Source organism: Hyla sarda, chromosome 10, assembly GCF_029499605.1.
Source record: "Hyla sarda isolate aHylSar1 chromosome 10, aHylSar1.hap1, whole genome shotgun sequence".
Classification (NCBI taxonomy): domain Eukaryota; kingdom Metazoa; phylum Chordata; class Amphibia; order Anura; family Hylidae; genus Hyla; species Hyla sarda.
Window position 1 is genome coordinate 34585692 of NC_079198.1, and position 18456 is coordinate 34604147.

The following is an 18456-nucleotide window of genomic DNA, read 5'->3' on the forward strand; positions in this document are numbered from 1 at the left end:
CTAAACTTGAGAGTGTACCCGGAGGTACTCTCACAAAGTTTATAGAGTTTCATGCCTTACCGCGCCCGCTTCGAGGGAATATACTGGCGGAAGATGAGTCTCCCCTTAAAACTGATAAGAGACTCATCAACCGAGAGCTCCCTGTGGGGTACATAGGCCTCCAAAAATTTAGCCCCTAAGGGATGGATGACCGGCCTCACTTTGTAAAGCCGGTCATAGGCGGGATCACCTCGGGGTGGACATGCCTCATGCCTTAAGACCCAGGGTGTTGGTACGTAACGTTACGTCATGGGTCCTGTAGGGGTTAAATAAATTATTTAGTCTTCCCTTTACTGGAGTCTGATCGATTTTCTCATTCCCCACACACTATCCCCTTCTCCGCAATTTTTCTACCCCCATTCTTTTTTTCCTTCTTATTTCCCTCCTCTCCACTAGTGTTGAGCGGCATAGGCCATATTCGAATTCGCGAATATTCGCGAATATATGGACGAATATTCGTCATATATTCGCGAATATTCGCATATTCGTTATATTCTCGTTTTATTTTCGCATATACGAAAATTCAACATGTGTGAATATTATCATATTCAAAATTAACATACGCGAAAATTCGCATATGCGAAGATTTGCATATGCTAATTTTCGCATATGCGAATTTTCGCACGCCAGTCTCACACAGTAGTAATACAGCCTTCTTTACACCACACAAGCTGGAAGCAGAGAGGGGTGATCACTGTGATGTGTACTGTGAAAAAAAAAAAAAAAAAAAAGAATATTCGTAATTACGAATAAATAGCGCTATATTCGCGAAATTCGCGAATTCGCGAATATGCGATATTCGCGAATAATATTCGAATTGCGAATATTCGTGAGCAACACTACTCTCCACACTCTGCCCCTATCCATCCTCCCCCTCTCTCTCCTTTTTATGCCCACACCTCCCCCTCATCACACACAGATATCCCCAGGTGAATACCTGAGGACTGCACTTTTTCTTCCTTTCCCACTGTTGGAAAGTATCCTTTGCTTTCTCAGACATAATGTTGATCTCATTAAAACTCTGTACAGTTTTGAATGGCAGGAGGGTTTCGCTCACACTTCCATTGATGTTGAAAGCCTGTACAACCGCATACCGCATGATGCGGGTGCAAGGTGATACATGTCTTTTTGCAGTTTACTGATAAGTCATTGAACTTTATTGATTTGGCAACAGAGACCATTATTATGATTTAGAAGAGCAATATGTTCCAATATAGTGATTGACAGACAGAAATTTGGTACTCCAATGGGTACGCCCATTTCCTGTACTTTCGCTAACATCTTTTTAGCACTCTTTGAGAGTAAGCATGTATTCTCTCCACTGAATCCATTTGTTCGCCATATTAAATTATGCCTAAGATATTTTGTCAACGTTGATATGTTGGATGTTGTGGTTATCGTTAATTTTGTCAACTATCTCAACTATACTAACCCTGAAAACATGAAATTTACATTGCAATTTGGTGGCAGAGTATTGGATTTTGTATATGTAAGGCTAAAGCTAGAAAATCAATACCTCACAATATTGGGCTTTAGGAAAAGTATAGTAAAAAGTACACTGTTATACTAAAAAAGCTTGCATCCCAGACATGTTAAGCAAAGTATTCCGTTCAGCTCATATCACAGGCTAAAACTGATAAATAGTAACAATGCTGTATTTTTACATCCGGAATTAAAATCAGGATGACAGAGAGAGGATATCCAGCAACTAGCCAAACTTAAAAAAAGAAAAACAGAAAGTTGGTAGAAGGATGTTACTCTTTTGAAAAAAAAGTAGTTGTTAAAGAAAGAAGAGGTTTGTTTTTTCCATGAAACAACAAATTGTGCCTTGTAAATCAGGGGTTTCAAACTCCTGGCCCGCGGACCAATTGTGGTCCGCAGACCGAAATTTTGCATCCCGCTGCCCCTTCCTTGTACTGTGCAAAATTTTGCGGGCTGCTGCCCCTTCCTCTCTGCCCCCCCCCCCCTACTCATCTTTCTGTTCTGATCGATCCAGCAAAGCAGGGGTTGGTGTGACGTGACATCAGCGGCGTTGATGCTATTATCACAGGGTGGATGACTGGTGGATGATGGGGTTGCTACTGCTGGGGGGGTTTCTGGTGGATGATGGGGGTGTTACTGCTGGGGGGTGTTGTTGGTGGATGATGGGGGTGCTACTGCTGGGGGGTGTTGCTGGTGGATGATGGGGGTGCTACTGCTGGGGGGGAGTTTCTGGTGGATGATGAGGCTGCCCTGGCGGTAGCATCCCAATCATCCAACACCCCCCCAGGAGCAGCACCCTCATAATCCACCAGCAACACCCCCCAGCAGTAGTTTTGGGTATATAATATACTGATATATTGATTGCTATATCTATACTCATATGCCTTTGCTAAAATGCTATTGCTCAATATTGCAGAAGAACTTTGTTTTCCTTAACTCCTTGGGGACGGAGCCCATTATAACCCTAGGGACGGGAGCATTTTTTACAATATGTCTACTTAATGTTTGCATCATAAAGTTGACATGTTTTTACTTTTGGAAGACATCAAAGGGCTTCACAGTTCAGCAGCAATTTTCCAATTTTTCACAAAATTTTCTAAATCGGAATTTTTCAGGGACCAGTTCAGTTTTGAAGTGGATTTGAAGGGCCTTCATGTTAGAAATACCCCATAAATTACCCCATTATAAAAACTGCACCCCTCAAAGTATTCAAAATGACATTCAGAAAGTTTGTTAACCCTTTTGGTGTTTCACAGGAATAGCAGCAAAGTGAAGGAGAAAATTCAAAATCTTCATTTTTTTACACTCGCATGTTCTTGTAGACCCAGTTTTTGAATTTTTACAAGGGGTAATAGGAGAAAAATCCCCCCCAAATTTATAACCCAATTTCTCTCGAGTAAGGAAATACCTCATATGTGTATGTCAAGTGTTCAGAGGGCGCAGTAGAGGGCACAGAAGGGAAGGAGCAACAATGGGATTTTGGAGAGTGAATTTTTCTGAGGGGCATAGTTTTTGAGGGGCATGTCACATTTAGGAAGCCCCTATGTGCCAAAACAGCAAAAAAAAAAAAAAACATGGCATACTATTTTGGAAACTACACCCCTCAAGGCACGTAACAAGGGGTCCAGTGAGCCTTGACACCCCACAGGTGTTAGACGACTTTTCGTTAAAGTTGGATATGTAAATGAAAAAAAAATTTCACTAAAGTGCAGTTTTTCACCCCAAATTTACAATTTTTACAAAGGGTAATGGGAGAAAATGCCCCCCAAAATTTGTAACCCCATCTCTTCTGAGTATGGAAATACCCCATTTTAGGGCGTAAAATGCTCTGCGGGTGAACTACAATGCTCAGAAGAGAAGGAGTCACATTTGACTTTAGGAAAGCAAATTTTGCTGAAATGGTTTTTGGGGGGCATGTGGCATTTAGGAAGCCCCTATGGCGCCAGAACCGCACAAAATACCCACATGGCATACTATTTTGGAAACTACACCCCTCAAGGAACGTAACAAGGGGTATAGTGAGCCTTAACACTCCACAGGTGATTGACGAACTTTCATTAAAGTGGGACGTGAAAATGAAAAATTTGATTTTTAACACTGAAATGCTGGTGTTACCCAAAACTTTTCATTTTCACAAGGAATAATAGGAGAAAATGCCCCACAAAATTTGTAACCCCATTTCAAGGAAATACCTCATATGTGTATGTAAAGTGCTCTGTGGGTGCACTAGAGGGCTCAGAAGGGAAGGAGCAACATTGGGCTTTTGGAGAGCATATTTTGCTGAAATTGTTTTTGGGGGCATGTCGCATTTAGGAAGCCCCCATGATGCCAGAACAGTAAAAAAAAAAAAAACACATGGCATACCATTGTGGAAACTGCACCCCTCACAGAACTTAATAATGGGTGCAGTGAGCATTTATACTCCACTGGCATTTGAGAGATGTTTGGAACAGTGGGCTGTGGAACAGTGGGCTGTGCAAATGAAAAATTAGATTTTTCATTTTTACGGACGACTGTTCAAAAAAATCTGTCAGACACCTGTGGGGCATAAATGCTCATTGTACCCCTTGTTACATTCCGTGAGGGGTGTAGTTTCTAAAATAAGGTCCCATGTGGAGGGGGTCCACTGTTCTGGCACCATGGGGGCTTTGTAAACACACATAGCCTTCAATTCCAGCCTAATTCTCTCTCAAAAAGCCCAATGGCGCTCCTTCTCTTCTGAGCATTGTAGTTCGCCTGCAGAGCACTTTACTTCCACATATTGGGTATTTATATTCTCAGAAGAAATGGGGTTACAAATTTTGGGGGGCTTTTTTCCTATTACCCCTTGCGGAAATTAAAAATTTGGGGGTAACGCCAGCATTTCAGGGTCAAACAACAAATTTGAAATTTTCATGTCCAACTTTAACCTGAAGGGTGTTAAGGCTCACTATACCCCTTGTTACATTCCGTGAGGGGTGTAGTTTCCAAAATGGGGTCACATGTGGTTGTTATTTTTTTTGCGTACATGTCAGAACCGCTGCAACAATCAGCCACCCCTGTGCAAATCATCAATTTAGGCCTCGAATGTACATGGCGCTCTCTCACTTCTGAGCCATGTAGTTCGTCCGCAGAGCATTTTACGTACACATATGGGGTATTTCTGTACTCAGAAGAAATTGTGTTACAAATTTTGGGGGTTATTTTCTCCATTTACGTCTTGTGAAAATGAAAAGTATGGGGCAACACCAGCATGTTAGTGTAAACATTTTTTATTTTTTTTTACACTAACAGGCTGGTGTAGCCCCCAAATTTACCTTTTCATAAGGGGTAAAAGGAGAAAAATCGCCCCAAAATTTGTAGTGCAATTTCTCCATTTGTGGCCCTAAACTGCTGCCTTGAAATATGACAGGGCTCTGAAGTGAGAGAGCACCATGTGCATTTGAGGCCTAAATAAGGAATTTGCAATAGGGGCGGACCCGGTTACCTACAGTAAAACCCTACAGCAGTGTTTCCCAAACAGGGTGCCTCCAGCTGTTGCAATACTCCCAGCCTTCCAGGACAGTCTATGGCCGTCCGGCAATACTGGGAGTTGTGGTTTTGAAACAGCTGGAGGCTCCCTTTAGGAAATACTGCCGTATGTGACTTTTTTTCATTTTAATTTGGGGGGATGGGGACGTGTAAGGGGGTGTATATGTAGTGTTTTACTTTTTATTATTTGGTAGTGTAGTGTACTGTTTTTAGGGTACATTCACACAGGCGGGGATTCACAGTAAGTTTTCCGCTGGGAGTTTGAGCTGCGGCGGAAAATTTGCCGCAGCTCAAACTTGTAGAAGGAAACCCACTGTAAACCCGCCCGTGTGAATGTACCCTGTACATTCACATGGTGGGGACATCCCAAACCTTCAGTTGTTACAAAACTACAACTCCCAGAATGCACTGACAGACCGTACATGCTGGGAGTTGTAGTTTTACAACAGCTGTAGGCACACTGGTGGGGAACCACCAGTTAGAAAACAGACTCTAGCTCAGTGATTCCAATGTGCCTCCAGCTGTTGCAAAACTACAACTCCCAGCATGTATGGCCTGTGCATTCTGAGAGTTGTAGTTTTGCAACAGCTGGAGGCACACGGGTTGGAATCACTGAGTTAGGAAACAGACTCTAGCACAGTGTTTCCCAACCAGTGTGCCTACAGCTGTTGCAAAACTACAATTCCCAGCATGGCCAGACAGTCAAGGATGCTGGGCGTGTAGTTCTGCAATATCTGGCCCTTCCGATGTTGCAGAACTGCATTGTCCCATGCACAGAGAATTCATAAGGAATTCATGTGAAATTTCCGCATGAATTCCACATGAATTCTGCAGATATTCTACATTTATATGCAGAAAGATGTGGAATTCCATGTCTACATCATTTGGCCAAAATTCCACATCTTTATGTGGAACTTCTGAAGTGTGTACATAGCCTTCTACAAGTTACTGATGTCAATCATTGATAAACTTGCCCCAATATGTGATTTGAAGAGTATCTGTCATCAAACAAACTTTTGATATTTTTTATATTAATATATGCCAAACAACTTTCTAATTGGATGTATTTTAAATTTTTTTTATTTTTATGTTAATTTCATGTTTGAAAAACTGACCACTAGGGGTCTCCCTCTCCCTACATGTCCCGGCCGCAAGTCTTTTATAGAGTTCAGACTAATGCTGGCCTGGCATTAGTCCAAACTGTTATCCTGCAGCCGGGACACTGACGAGCACAGCGCAGCGAGCACTGTGCCCGCAGCACAGCTCCTGACATGGTCGTCCGGTTCCTCCTCTCTGTATAGCACATGCAGTGCTAAACAGAGAGGAGGAGACTCAGCAGCTGCTGGCCGTGCTGTGTGCAGAGCCTCTATGCGGGGCTCCCGAGAGGGATTGCAGCATAGAGGAAGAATGGCGTAAGTGAGCCCAGGCAGACCTAACATAACGTGGCACCTGCCAGCAGCTCACACTTCCTCTCTCACACATGGCTGAAGAATGAGCAGCCATGCAGGGACAGATTCAGGTATAAAGAGGGTGTTTAAAAAAAAAAACACAGGGTTAGTGTCAGTAAGAGTCAGGGACAGATTGGGGGGGGGGGGACAGTTTAGTTCATGATAGGTACTGTTTAATAATACTAATGTTCCTTACCTTAATTTCAGATGTGCTGCCCCCACCAATTCTTATTTCTTGTTTAGCCACTTGGATTCTTAGGGGCCGTAACCAGTTAGGCGCCGAGTCAAGTTTCTTCTTGCTGATGTCAATCTCAATGAACTCTGATTTGTCAGGGCAAGTTTTTAGCAAACTGTACGAATATTCCATTGGGTATGGGAAGCTTACTGAGTCAAACGTATGTATCACTTGATTCTGGCCGACCAGGCAGACACTTTCTCTTTTTGGGTAGCAGCCTTGATATCCATTCTCCACAGAGCATATCTCACCATCACGGCAGGTAGTGTTGAAGCATAATATGTCTCCTCCATCTTCACACCAGCACTGTACAGTGCAGTCTGCTGTTGTCCAGAAAGAATCACCAACTGCATAATATTTTCCGTCCATTTCGCAGCCACACTTGTTCACAGGAACACACGCATCAGCACTGAGTACATACCCATTATCACACTCACAGCCCTCGGTACATGGAGTATTGCAGAGCTGGGGAGCTGTGAGGTCAGAGCAAGTGGCTGGACAACTGCTTGTGCAAACTGAATAGTGGCTGAACTCAGGACATTGTACAGATGTAGCTGTAATAAAAAAGGGAATTCAACTAAATGAAGCAAGAAGTTCACTCAACACCAACTTTTTTATTTTTTATTTTATTTTGATCAATGCAAATTTCCATTTTTTTCCACAATTAAAAACAAACTTTCTTTTAAAAAAAATATGAACAGATAAAAATCTATTACCAAACCCTAAGGTGTATATTTATATAAAGGGGTTATCGAGTTTAAAAAAACAAAACAGAACGGGGCCTAAAAAACTAACAAAGACTAAAAAAACTAACAAAACCCTGGCTATTGGTTTCCCATTCAGGGTTTGCCCAATACAGTGGTTACATATCATTCACTTGTTAAGAGAGGCCAGGGCACCAACTGGAGCTTGAATGGGGGGATTAGCCCTGAATCAGACGGGCGAGTAACCAATGCTTTGTTGTTTTACAGCACTTTGAGTCCATTTTTTTTTTTTATTAAAAAAAACAAAAAAAAAATGTTAAGAACTTGATAGCCCTTTTAAGTTATCAATTGGTTGAAGCTCCTTGCCTTTCTGGACGTGTAAAACCCCACTCTTTAAAGTGTTAATGTAATGTAAATTTAACCCCTTCAGGACCAAGCCCATTTTGGCCTTAAGGACCGGAGCGTTTTTTGCACATCTGACCACTGTCACTTTAAACATTAATAACTCTGGGATGCTTTTAGTTATCATTCTGATTCCGAGATTGTTTTTTCGTGACATATTCTACTTTAACATAGGGTTAAATTTTTGTCGATACTTGCATCCTTTCTTGGTGAAAAATCCGTAAATTTGATGAAAAATTTGAAAATTTAGCATTTTTCTAACTTTGAAGCTTTCTGCTTGTAAGGAAAATGGATATTACGAATACTTTTTTTTTGGTTCACATATACAATATGTCTACTTTATGTTTGCATCATAAAATTGATGAGTTTTTACTTTTGGAAGACACCAGAGGGCTTCAAAGTTCAGCAGCAATTTTCCGATTTTTCACAAAATTTTCAAACTCGATATTTTTCAGGGACCAGTTCAGGTTTGAAGTGGATTTGAAGGGTCTTCATATTAGAAATACCCCATAAATGACCCCATTATAAAAACTACACCCCCTCAAAGTATTCAAAATGACATTCAGTCAGCGTTTTAACCCTTTAGGTGTTTCACACAAATAGCAGCAAAGTGAAGGAGAAAATTCACAATCGTCATTTTTTACACTCACATGTTCTTGTAGACCCAATTTTCGAATTTTTACAAGGGGTAAAAGGAGAACATTTTTACTTGCATTTGTAGCCCAATTTCTCTCGAGTAAGCACATCCCTCATATCTCTATGTAAAGTGTTCAGCAGGCACAGTAGAGGGCTCAGAATGGAAGGAGCGACAAGGGGATTTTGGAGAGTACGTTTTTCTGAAATGGTTTTTGGGGGGCATGCCGCATTTAGGAAGCCCCTATGGTGCCAGGACAGCAAAAAAAAAAAAACCACATGGCATACCATTTTGGAAACTAGACCCCTCGGGGAACGTAACAAGGGGTTAAGTGAACCTTTATACCCCACAGGTGTTTCACGACTTTTGTATATGTAAAAAAAATTTTTTTTACCTAAAATGCTTGTTTTCCCAAAAATTTTACATTTTTAAAAAGGGTAAAAGCAGAAAATACCCCCCAAAATTTGTAAGGCAATTTCTTCTGAGTACGGCGATACCCCATATGTGACCCTAAACTGTTGCCTTGAAATACGACAGGGCTCCAAAGTGAGAGCGCCATGCGCATTTGAGGCCTAAATTAGGGACTTGCATAGGGGTGGACATAGGGGAATTCTACGCCAGTGATTCCCAAACAGGGTGCCTCCAGCTGTTGCAAAACTCCCAGCATGCCTGGACAGTCAACGGCTGTCCGACAATACTGGGAGTTGTTGCTTTGCAACAGCTGGAGGCTCAGTTTTGGAAACAGTGGCGTACCAGACGCTTTCATTTTTATTGGGGAGGGGAGGGGGGCTGTGTAGGGGTATGTGTATATGTAGTGTTTTTTACTTTTTATTTTATTTTTTGTTAGTGTAGTGTAGTGTTTTTAGGGTACAGTCATTCGGGTGGGGGTTCACAGTAGTTTCTCGCTGGCAGTTTGAGCTGTGGCAGAAAATTTGCCGCAGCTCAAACTTGCAGCCAGATACTTGCTGTAAACCTCGGCCCATGTGAGTGTACCCTGTATGTTCACATTGGGGGGGGGGGGGGGGGAAACATCCATCTGTTTCAAAACTACAACAGACTCTACATGCTGAGAGTTTTAGTTTTGCAACAGCTGTAGGAACACTGGTTATGTATCACTGAGTTTGTGACCTAACTCTGTGTTTCACAACCAGTGTGCCTCCAGCTGTTGCAAAACTACAACTCCCAGCATGTACGGTGCATGGTGTACGGTGACTGCTGAGAGTTGTAGTTTGCAACAGCTGGAGGCACACCGGTCGTGAAACACAGAGTTAGGTAAAAAAAAACTCTGAATTTCAAAACCAGTGTGCCTTCAGCTGTTGCAAAACTACAACTCTCAGCAGTCACCGACAGCCAACGGGCATGCTGGGAGTTGTAGTTATGCAACCAGCAGATGCACCACTACAACTCCCAGCATGCACTTTAGCTGTTTGTGCAAGCTGGGAGTTGTAGTTATACAACAGCTGAAGGTACACTTTTCCACAGAAAAAATGTGCCTCCAGCTGTTGCAAAACCATAAGTCCCAGCATGCCCATAAGGGAATGCTGGGAGTTGTGGTGGTCTGCCTCCTGCTGTTGCATAACTACAGCTCCCAGCATGCCCTTTTTGCATGCTGGGAGCTGTTGCTAAGCAACAGCAGGAGGCTGTCACTCACCTCCAACGATCCACGTCGCGCAGGTCAGTCCCTCGTCGTAGCCGCCGCCGTCGCTGCTCCTGGGGCCCCGATCCCAACATTGACGCTGGGGATCGGGGTCCCCAGCACCCGGGGTGCACATCCCGCACCCGCTCACGTCCTACGGAAGAGGGACGGAGCGGGTTGCGGGAGTGACATCCGCAGCAGGCGCCCTGATTGGTCGGCCGGTAATCCGGCAGATGAATCAGGGCGATTGTGAGGTGGCACCAGTGCCACCTCACCCCTGCAGGCTCTGACTGTTCGGGGCCGATTGACCCGGAGACCCGATTGACCCGGAATCGCCCAGAATTGCCCTGAATTGTCCAGCGACCTGCGGCCATCGCCGACATGGGGGGGCATAATGACCTCCCTGGGCGATATGCCGGGATGCCTGCTGAACGATTTCAGCAGGCATCCGGCTTCGGTCCCCAACCGGCTAGCGGTGGGGACCAGAATTCCCACGGGCGTATGGATACGCCCTATGTCCTGAAGAGGTTAAATAAACTTTTGATATGTCACACATATTGCCTGATGAATGCAGGTTGCGGTAATCCCTGTCGGGGGAAGGTCCCAATTCCGACTTGCGGTATCAGCGCTTCACCAGGGTTTAGAAAGTAGTTCTCGGAGACAGTATACTGTGAAAACTTTTTATTCACCAAAGTATAGATTATACATAGGCAATATCAGTTACACAGCTGGGGGCGATTTATCAAAACTTGCCCATAGCAACCAATCAGATAGCTTCTTTCATTTTTCACAGGCCTTCATAAAAATTTAAGAAGCAAGCTGATTGGTTGCTATGGGCAACTGGGCAAGTTTTCATCTGCACAGGTTTTGATAAATCTCCCCCAATGTGTTTCAAGAGGTAATTCGTGAGACCAAAGGTTCCCCAGGGAGTCTCAGGGCAAAAAGATAATGTGCAATTTTAGGGACAGGCCCATCAGGACCGCCCTAAACTAGAGACTGCCTCAGTCTAAGTTAAAACTTAGCTTTTATTATTGCTAGTAAAACTATAACAAAAAAGTGCTCTGGTGCCTAAAGTGAGAACTAAACTTTAAAATACGCGGTCACTAATACTGCATGCATTATAAGTAGTATAGTAGTGCATGCAGAGTTAGTGACCGCATATTTTAAAGTTTAGTTCTCACTTTAGGTACCAGAGCACTTTTTTGTTATAGTTTTACTAGCAATAATAAAAGCTAAGTTTTAACTTAGACTGAGGCAGTCTGTAGTTTAGGGCGGTCCTGATGGGCCTGTCCCTAAAATTGTACATTATCAATAGGGAATTCCTCTCTTCGCCAGGTCTGCTATCTTATTGTGAAGTGAAAGTATTTATACAATAGAGGGGACTTCGATCTTTAAAAATTTTGGTGGGTTTGTGAGGTCACTGGCGGCTGGTCTGTGACGTCAGCCTCCGTGACCTTTAGGAGTGGATTACTGTATTTTCACTAGGTTGTACCTATAACATTACCAAATTTTGCCCATATTAATTTTACCCCTTAACGTTTTTCCGTTTTTGCATTTTCGTTTTTTCCTCCTTACCTTTAAAAAATCATAACTCTTTAAATTTTGCACCTAAAAATCCATATGATTGCTTATTTTTTGTGCCACCAATTCTACTTTATAATGACATCAGTCATTTTACCCCAAACTCTACGGCAAAACAGAAAAAAAAATCATTGTGAGACAAAATAAAAAAAAAACCATTTTGTAAGTTTTGGGGGCTTCCGTTTCTACACAGTACATTTTTCGGTAAAAATGACACCACTTTATTTTTAGGTCCATACTATTAAAATGATAACCTCCTTAGGCTGGGTTCACACTACGTTTTGTCCCATACGGGAGCGCATACGGCAGGGGGGAGCTAAAAGCTCGTGCTCCCGTATGTGACCGTATGCGCTCCCGTATGTCATTCATTTCAATGAGCCGACCGGAGTGAAACGTTCGGTCCGGTCGGCTAATTTTTGCGCCGTATGCGCTTTTACAACCGGACCTAAAACCGTAGTTGACCACAGTTTTAGGTCCGGTTGTAAAAGCGCATACGGCGCAAAAATGAGCCGACCAGACCGAACGTTTCACTCCGGTCGGCTCATTGAAATGAATGACATACGGGAGCGCATACGGTCACATACGGGAGCGCGAGCTTTTAGCTCCCCCCTGCCGTATGCGCTCCCGTATGGGACAAAACGTAGTGTGAACCCAGCCTTATATAGGTTTGATTTTGTCATACTTCTGGAAAAAATCATAGCTACATGCAGGAAAATGTATACGTTTAAAATTGTCATCTTCTGACCCCTATAACTTTTTTATTTTTCCGAATATGGGGTGGTGTGAGGGCTCATTTTTTGCACCATGATCTGAAGTTTTTAGCGGTACCATTTTTGTGTTATAGGACTTATTGATCGCTTTTTATAAATTTTTTCATGATATAAAAAGTGACCAAAAATACACTATTTTGGAATTTGGAATTTTTTTTGTGCATACGCCATTTACCGTGCGGTTTAAATAATGATATATTTTTATCATTTGAACATTACGGCACTTGGCGATACCATATAGGTTTATTTTTATTTACACTGTTTTTTTTAACTGGGAAAAGGGGGGTGATTCAAACTTTTATTAGGGAAGGGGTGAAATGATCTTTATTCACTTTTTTTTCACTTTTTTTTTTTGCAATGTTATAGCTCCCATAGAAGGCTATAACACTGCACACACTGATCTTTTACATTGATCAATGGTTTCTCATAGGAAACCATTAATCAATGATTCTGCCGCTTGACTGCTCATGCCTGGATCTCAGGCACTGAGCAGTCATTCGGCGATTGGACACCAGGAGGCAAGATAAGGGTCCCTCCTGCTGTCTCACAGCTGTTCGGGAAGCAGCGATTTCGCTGCGGACATCCCAAACAGCCCCCTGAGCTAACCGGCAATGATTTACTTTCACTTTAGACGCGGCGTTCAACATCGAACGCCGCATCTAAAGGGTTAATAGCTTGCGGCACCGCGATCAGTGCCGCACTATTAGCCACGGGTCCCGGTCGTTGTTAGAGGCCGGGCCCGACCCGCTATGGCCCCGCTTTATAGAACGGGAGCGGACTCATGACGTACCGGTACGTCATGGGTCCTTAACGGGTTAATGGGCCATTGTGGTCTATGGCTAAGTTGATTGAACATCACTGTAAGTTAAGAAACTGAGTACTCAGCCAAGATGGGCGGTGTACAGTAATTAAAATAATCTCAGGTATAACTTTAACTTGTGATGACAGCTAAGGTCAATAGGTTAAGTGGATAATGGCAATGGGAAGTTATTAATGTGGTTTGTGGTCACATTCGAATGTTTGTGGTTACATTAGAATGTTTGTGGTTACACTAGAGTGTTCTCTTAATTTTGATTGACAGGGGAGAGGAAAAAAGGAAAGTTATAATGCTTGTAATTGCTAGAAGCAGCCAGTAGATGTCAGTATTGTAATAACTCTGGTTGTTTCTGTGTAGATAGTGAGCTGAAAAAAGTGTGGTTGGAGTGGATAATGATTTTGATGGATGATTACTGTGGAACCTTTATCCCAGGATGTTTTTCATGGCAATGCTTTGATAGACTGTGAAGGAGGTATTTGTGTTTGATGTTGTCCCTGTGTTGGTTGAGTTGGAGGTGTAGTTCATGGGTGGTTCTTCCTATGTATTGTAGCTTGCAGATGCAGGTGATTAAGTAAATGACGAAGCAGGATTTGCAGTGCAGGGAACATTTTATGTTGAAGATTTCCTTTGTTGCTTTGTTGGAGAAAGTTTTTCGGTTGTGCTTTATGGTGGTGTAGCATAGGCATCTTTTTATTCCACATCTTAATGCTTCTTTTTTTTTTTTTTTGTTTGAGGTTGTATTCTGGTCACTGGTCAAAATATTCAACTTGTCCTCCCACCAACTCAACCCATATGAAATTTCACTCCTAAGGATATGGCTTTAATTTTGCCCTACTAATAAACCAGATGACTTCGATTTATTTCTTGATTTACACCATTTCACCAGAAAACTCACATTTCCTCCTACCCAGCCAAACAACAACCGCCAACCCAACACATCAGATAACCGAACCACAAGAAGGCAAACACCCTCGGATAAAAAAGAAATAATCTTTCTACCCCACCCATAGCCAAGGCCACCTTATCAAAACATTCCGCGACCTAATAGCGCATGACCTAAAACACATACCTACAACCACCAGAATCCAAGGAAATGGATCATTAACAAAATCTGAGAAACAAGCCCTCAAAGAACTTACAGACAACAGAGAAATAGTCATCAGACCTGCCGACAAAGGGGGAGGAGGGCTTGTCATACAAAACTATGAAGATTAACACAATGAGGCTCTGAAAAATGACCCCACAACAATGTACATCTCTTATGCACCATATAATTCACTATAAAGGCAGCTTACTGGTAACAGATTTAGGGGGGCCCAAGACCATTATAATTACTTACTCTCAACACAAACTTACCTCTCATTTTAAGAACATTTCTCCCAAGCAACAGACTGCTCTTAAACGATTTCTCAGAATGATACAAGTATCAGGGGCAGAAGTTAACAGACTCTTCTAACCATGAGATGGGCATGTTTGCCCCTGCCACTGATATTTGTCGTCTTTGGCACTTTATGTATCTGTATAACACTCACCTTATATACTGGGCTTTTCATGTCCATTTCCACATCACCTACCTAAAGTTGGTTGCACTCTGTTTGTCAACAATTATTGCAAGCACATGCTTTTGTACCTATTCATACTTGATTTGGGCCTATTCACACATTCAGGAAATAAGTTCTGTCAGATTTCCCATGGAATCTTTCCATTGACATCAAAAGAACATTGGAATCCTCACATGGGTGGAACAAGAAAGGACATTTTCTATTGCTTGTGAACAAGTGAACAAGTGTCCTTTGAGCAATCATGGCCTGGCCATGGCCTGTATTTTATATTTTTTTAGACATTTTCTGGACCAGGTCCCGCTTTGGGAAAATATACATAACTAATCCTCTGCCTCCAGGAGCCCCTCCTTCTCCTCTCCTGGCTTGTTTACTTAACAGCAAGGACATAAATCAGAATGCCACCATATTTGTTTCCAGGCTTCTAATCCACACCTTAGACGACCAGGGCATCATCCCTACTGTAAGTCCTTTACAGCCACACTGCCTGTTGTATATGGAGATAAAACCATTTTCATAATACCCCATGAGAAGAAGACAACTGGGTCAACACCCTTAGAAAGTCACCCTGCAGGTAACTACATTGTATCATTGACTTCATTCAATTTCATGGGCTCACAACATATCCACTAACTTGATTGTCCTTACCTGGGGATCCTGCACTTGAAATGGGATAAATACTTTACCTTCTCTGTGTTTGTACACCCTAGAATGTCTTTCTCCCCACACAAGTTATCTGACTGGTTATTCTTACACTAGTTTGCCCTCGGAATAAAGTTAATGGCCCAGATTTATCAATCTGTCTGAGACAAAAAATGTGCCTGATTTTTGTCTCAGACAGATAGCACCCAATCACAGCTCATGTTACATTTTACCAGAGCAATATGAGAAATAGAAGATAAGCTGTGATCAGACACATTTTTGTCTCAGACAGACTGAAAAATCTGGGCCATGTCTGTGTTCCCCACTGCTAGGAGCTGAATGCTTCTGCGCTATACTCACTAAGCTATTTAAAACATATTAAATCTCAGTTGCCTACTTAAAGGAGTACTGCAGCCTTAAACAACTTGTGCCCTATCCGCAGATAAGTGTCTGCTCGCAGGGGGTCCAAACGCTGGGGCCACCCGCAATCTCCCGTACGGGGACCCTGAACTGCCATGGTTCTACATGGCTAATGCTTGTGTTGTCGACCTCACTTAGAGGTTAACAGACTCGCCCCCTCCATTAAGCTCTATGGAAGAGGTGGGGATGCATGAAGCTTTACAAGCTTTACGAAGTATTTACAAGCTGTAAATACGGCCATGGGTGCAGTTTGCATTTAATCTCACTGACCTTTAAGTGGCATATGTGACTAATCCCTCTAATAGATTCTAATAGATTATCTTGGCTCTAAATTAGACCAAAACACAACCAGTCCAGCAACCTACTGGCAAAATTAATTCATCAGAACATCGCTTCCTCTACTATTCTCAAAATAACATCAGTTACTGAAAAGTCATTCACCTCTTAATCTGCTATCTTGGAGAAATTCACTATCTTATTTATTAAGATCTCTACACCACAAGAGTAGGATTCACCAAGAGTGGCATTACTATATGCCTGGAGGACCCCCCAAACTTAATCTCTGGCCAAAAACCAGAGAATATTTATAGATAATCCTATTACGCCTAATGAGATACCAGGAGCTCTGGTGTACTTGGTAAAGGTCAAATCTCCTGGCCAAGATGGGCTTCCAGTAGAAGTCTTTCTTAAAGACCAGAATAAAAAAAATACCATAATTACTAGTGGTACATTATTCTTCCTTTAAACAAAATTACAAAATTCTCTTTCGGGTTTTCTGATGCAATGATTGTTATTATGCTATAACCAGACAAGGACCCCATGGAGTGTGTGTACATCAAATATACACTTGAAAAGTTCTTGCCAACAGCCTTAACCAAGTCATCACTACTCTGGTACAGTAGGACCCTGATGAGCTTAAGGTGAGACAAAGCACCTTAGTCTCTGAATAGTGCAAAAAGCTTCCTAAACTGTGCTTTTAGACAAGACAATTGGGCCTTGGCCTCACTGGATTCAGGCAAGTCCTTCAACCCTATATGACCCAATCTGACTTGATCCAATGGTATACCTTATCATTTTGCTGAAGATACTATAGCTTTGATAGAGCAATCCAGTGTATTGGAGACTATTTGGTACGGTGTACTAACAGAAGTAAGTCTCTCTTTCTCTCTCTCTTATTTTTCACAAAGTAGAATTTACTTGATGAACTGTTAAAGGGGTACTCTGGAAAAAAAATTTAATCAACCGGTGCCAGAAAATTAAACAGATGTGTAAATTACTTCCATTTAAAAATCTTAATCCAGTACTTATCATGTGCTGTATACTACAGAGGAAGTTATTTTCTTTTTTAATTTCTTTTCTGTCACAGTGCTCTCTGCTGACACCTCTGTCCATGTCAGGAACTGTTCAGAGCAATATAGGTTTGCTATGCGGATTTGCTCCTGCTCTGGACAGTAAGCAGAGAGCACTGTAGTCAGAGAGAAAATAAATTCAAAAAGAAAAGAACTTCATGTGGAGCATACAGCAGCTGATACATACTGGAAGGATTGAAGGATTTTTATATAGAAGTAATTTACAAATGTGTTTAAAGGGGAACTCCAGCGCTTAGACATCTCATCCCCTATCCAAAGGTTAGGGGATAAGATACCCGATCGTGGGGGTCCCGCCGCTGGTGATCTTGCACGCCGCACCTCATTAAAATCAGTCCCTGGATCGTGTTTGCTCCGGGTCTGATTACTGTCGATCACTGTTGATCAATGCAAGCCTATGGGAGGGGGTATGACGGCTGTGAGGGGGCGGGGCGTGATGTCACACGGGAGCGGAGCCATGACGTCACAATGCTCCAGCCCCGTGATCGACAGTAATCAGACCTGGAGCGAACACGCTCCGGGGACTGATTTTAACGGGGTGCGGTGTGCAAGATCACGGGGGTCCCGCGATCAGGCATCTTATCCCCTATCCTTTGGATAGGGGATAAGATGTCTAAGCGCCAGAGTACCCCTTTAACTTTCTGGCACCAGTTGATTTTAAACAAAAATTGTTTTTCACCAAAGTTCCCTTTTAAGGTTATGAGGGTGGTTGACCATTTCAAATACCTAAGTAGTCACATTGCCACTTCTTAATTGTAACACCCTATAGTTATAGGTTGAACATGTCAATGTTTATTAATGACCTTGTAGAGGGATTACAGAGTAGAATTTCAATATGTATATGCAACACTAAACTGGGTAAGGTAAGAGGGATTTAGGGAAGCTAGAGGCTTTGACATAGTAACAGCAAATTAAGTCAATAAATGTATGGTTATGCACTTGGGCTATAAAACCAAAATGTACAATTATAGGCTAAATAAAAAAACACTGGGTATATCGGTAGACAGTAGGCTTTAGTGATCAGTGCCAGGCAACTGCTGCCAAGGATAATAAAGTAATGGGATACATCAAGAAAGGCATAGAGGCTTGTGACAGAAACATTGTTTTGCCTCTGTATAAATCATTACTCAGACCACATAAAGTGGGACAAAAAAGTATTTAGTCAGCCACCAATTGTGCAAGTTATCCCACTTAAAAAGATGAGAGAGGC

General features: G+C 42.4%; 1 protein-coding gene and 1 long non-coding RNA gene across 2 annotated transcripts in view; one reads left to right on the forward strand and one right to left on the reverse strand.

The window, feature by feature from the left end:
* TECTA (tectorin alpha) overlaps window positions 1-18456 on the reverse strand; it is a 271389-nt gene that overhangs the window by 135754 nt on the left and 117179 nt on the right. Inside the window, exon 10 of the mRNA XM_056544773.1 lies at window positions 6676-7268. Within this exon, the coding sequence (XP_056400748.1) occupies window positions 6676-7268 (593 nt within the window). The remainder of the gene's footprint in view (window positions 1-6675; window positions 7269-18456) is intronic.
* LOC130294630 (uncharacterized) overlaps window positions 15136-18456 on the forward strand; it is an 81342-nt gene continuing 78021 nt past the window's right edge. The window contains exon 1 of the long non-coding RNA XR_008848560.1: window positions 15136-15391. This is a non-coding gene — a long non-coding RNA (uncharacterized LOC130294630). The remainder of the gene's footprint in view (window positions 15392-18456) is intronic.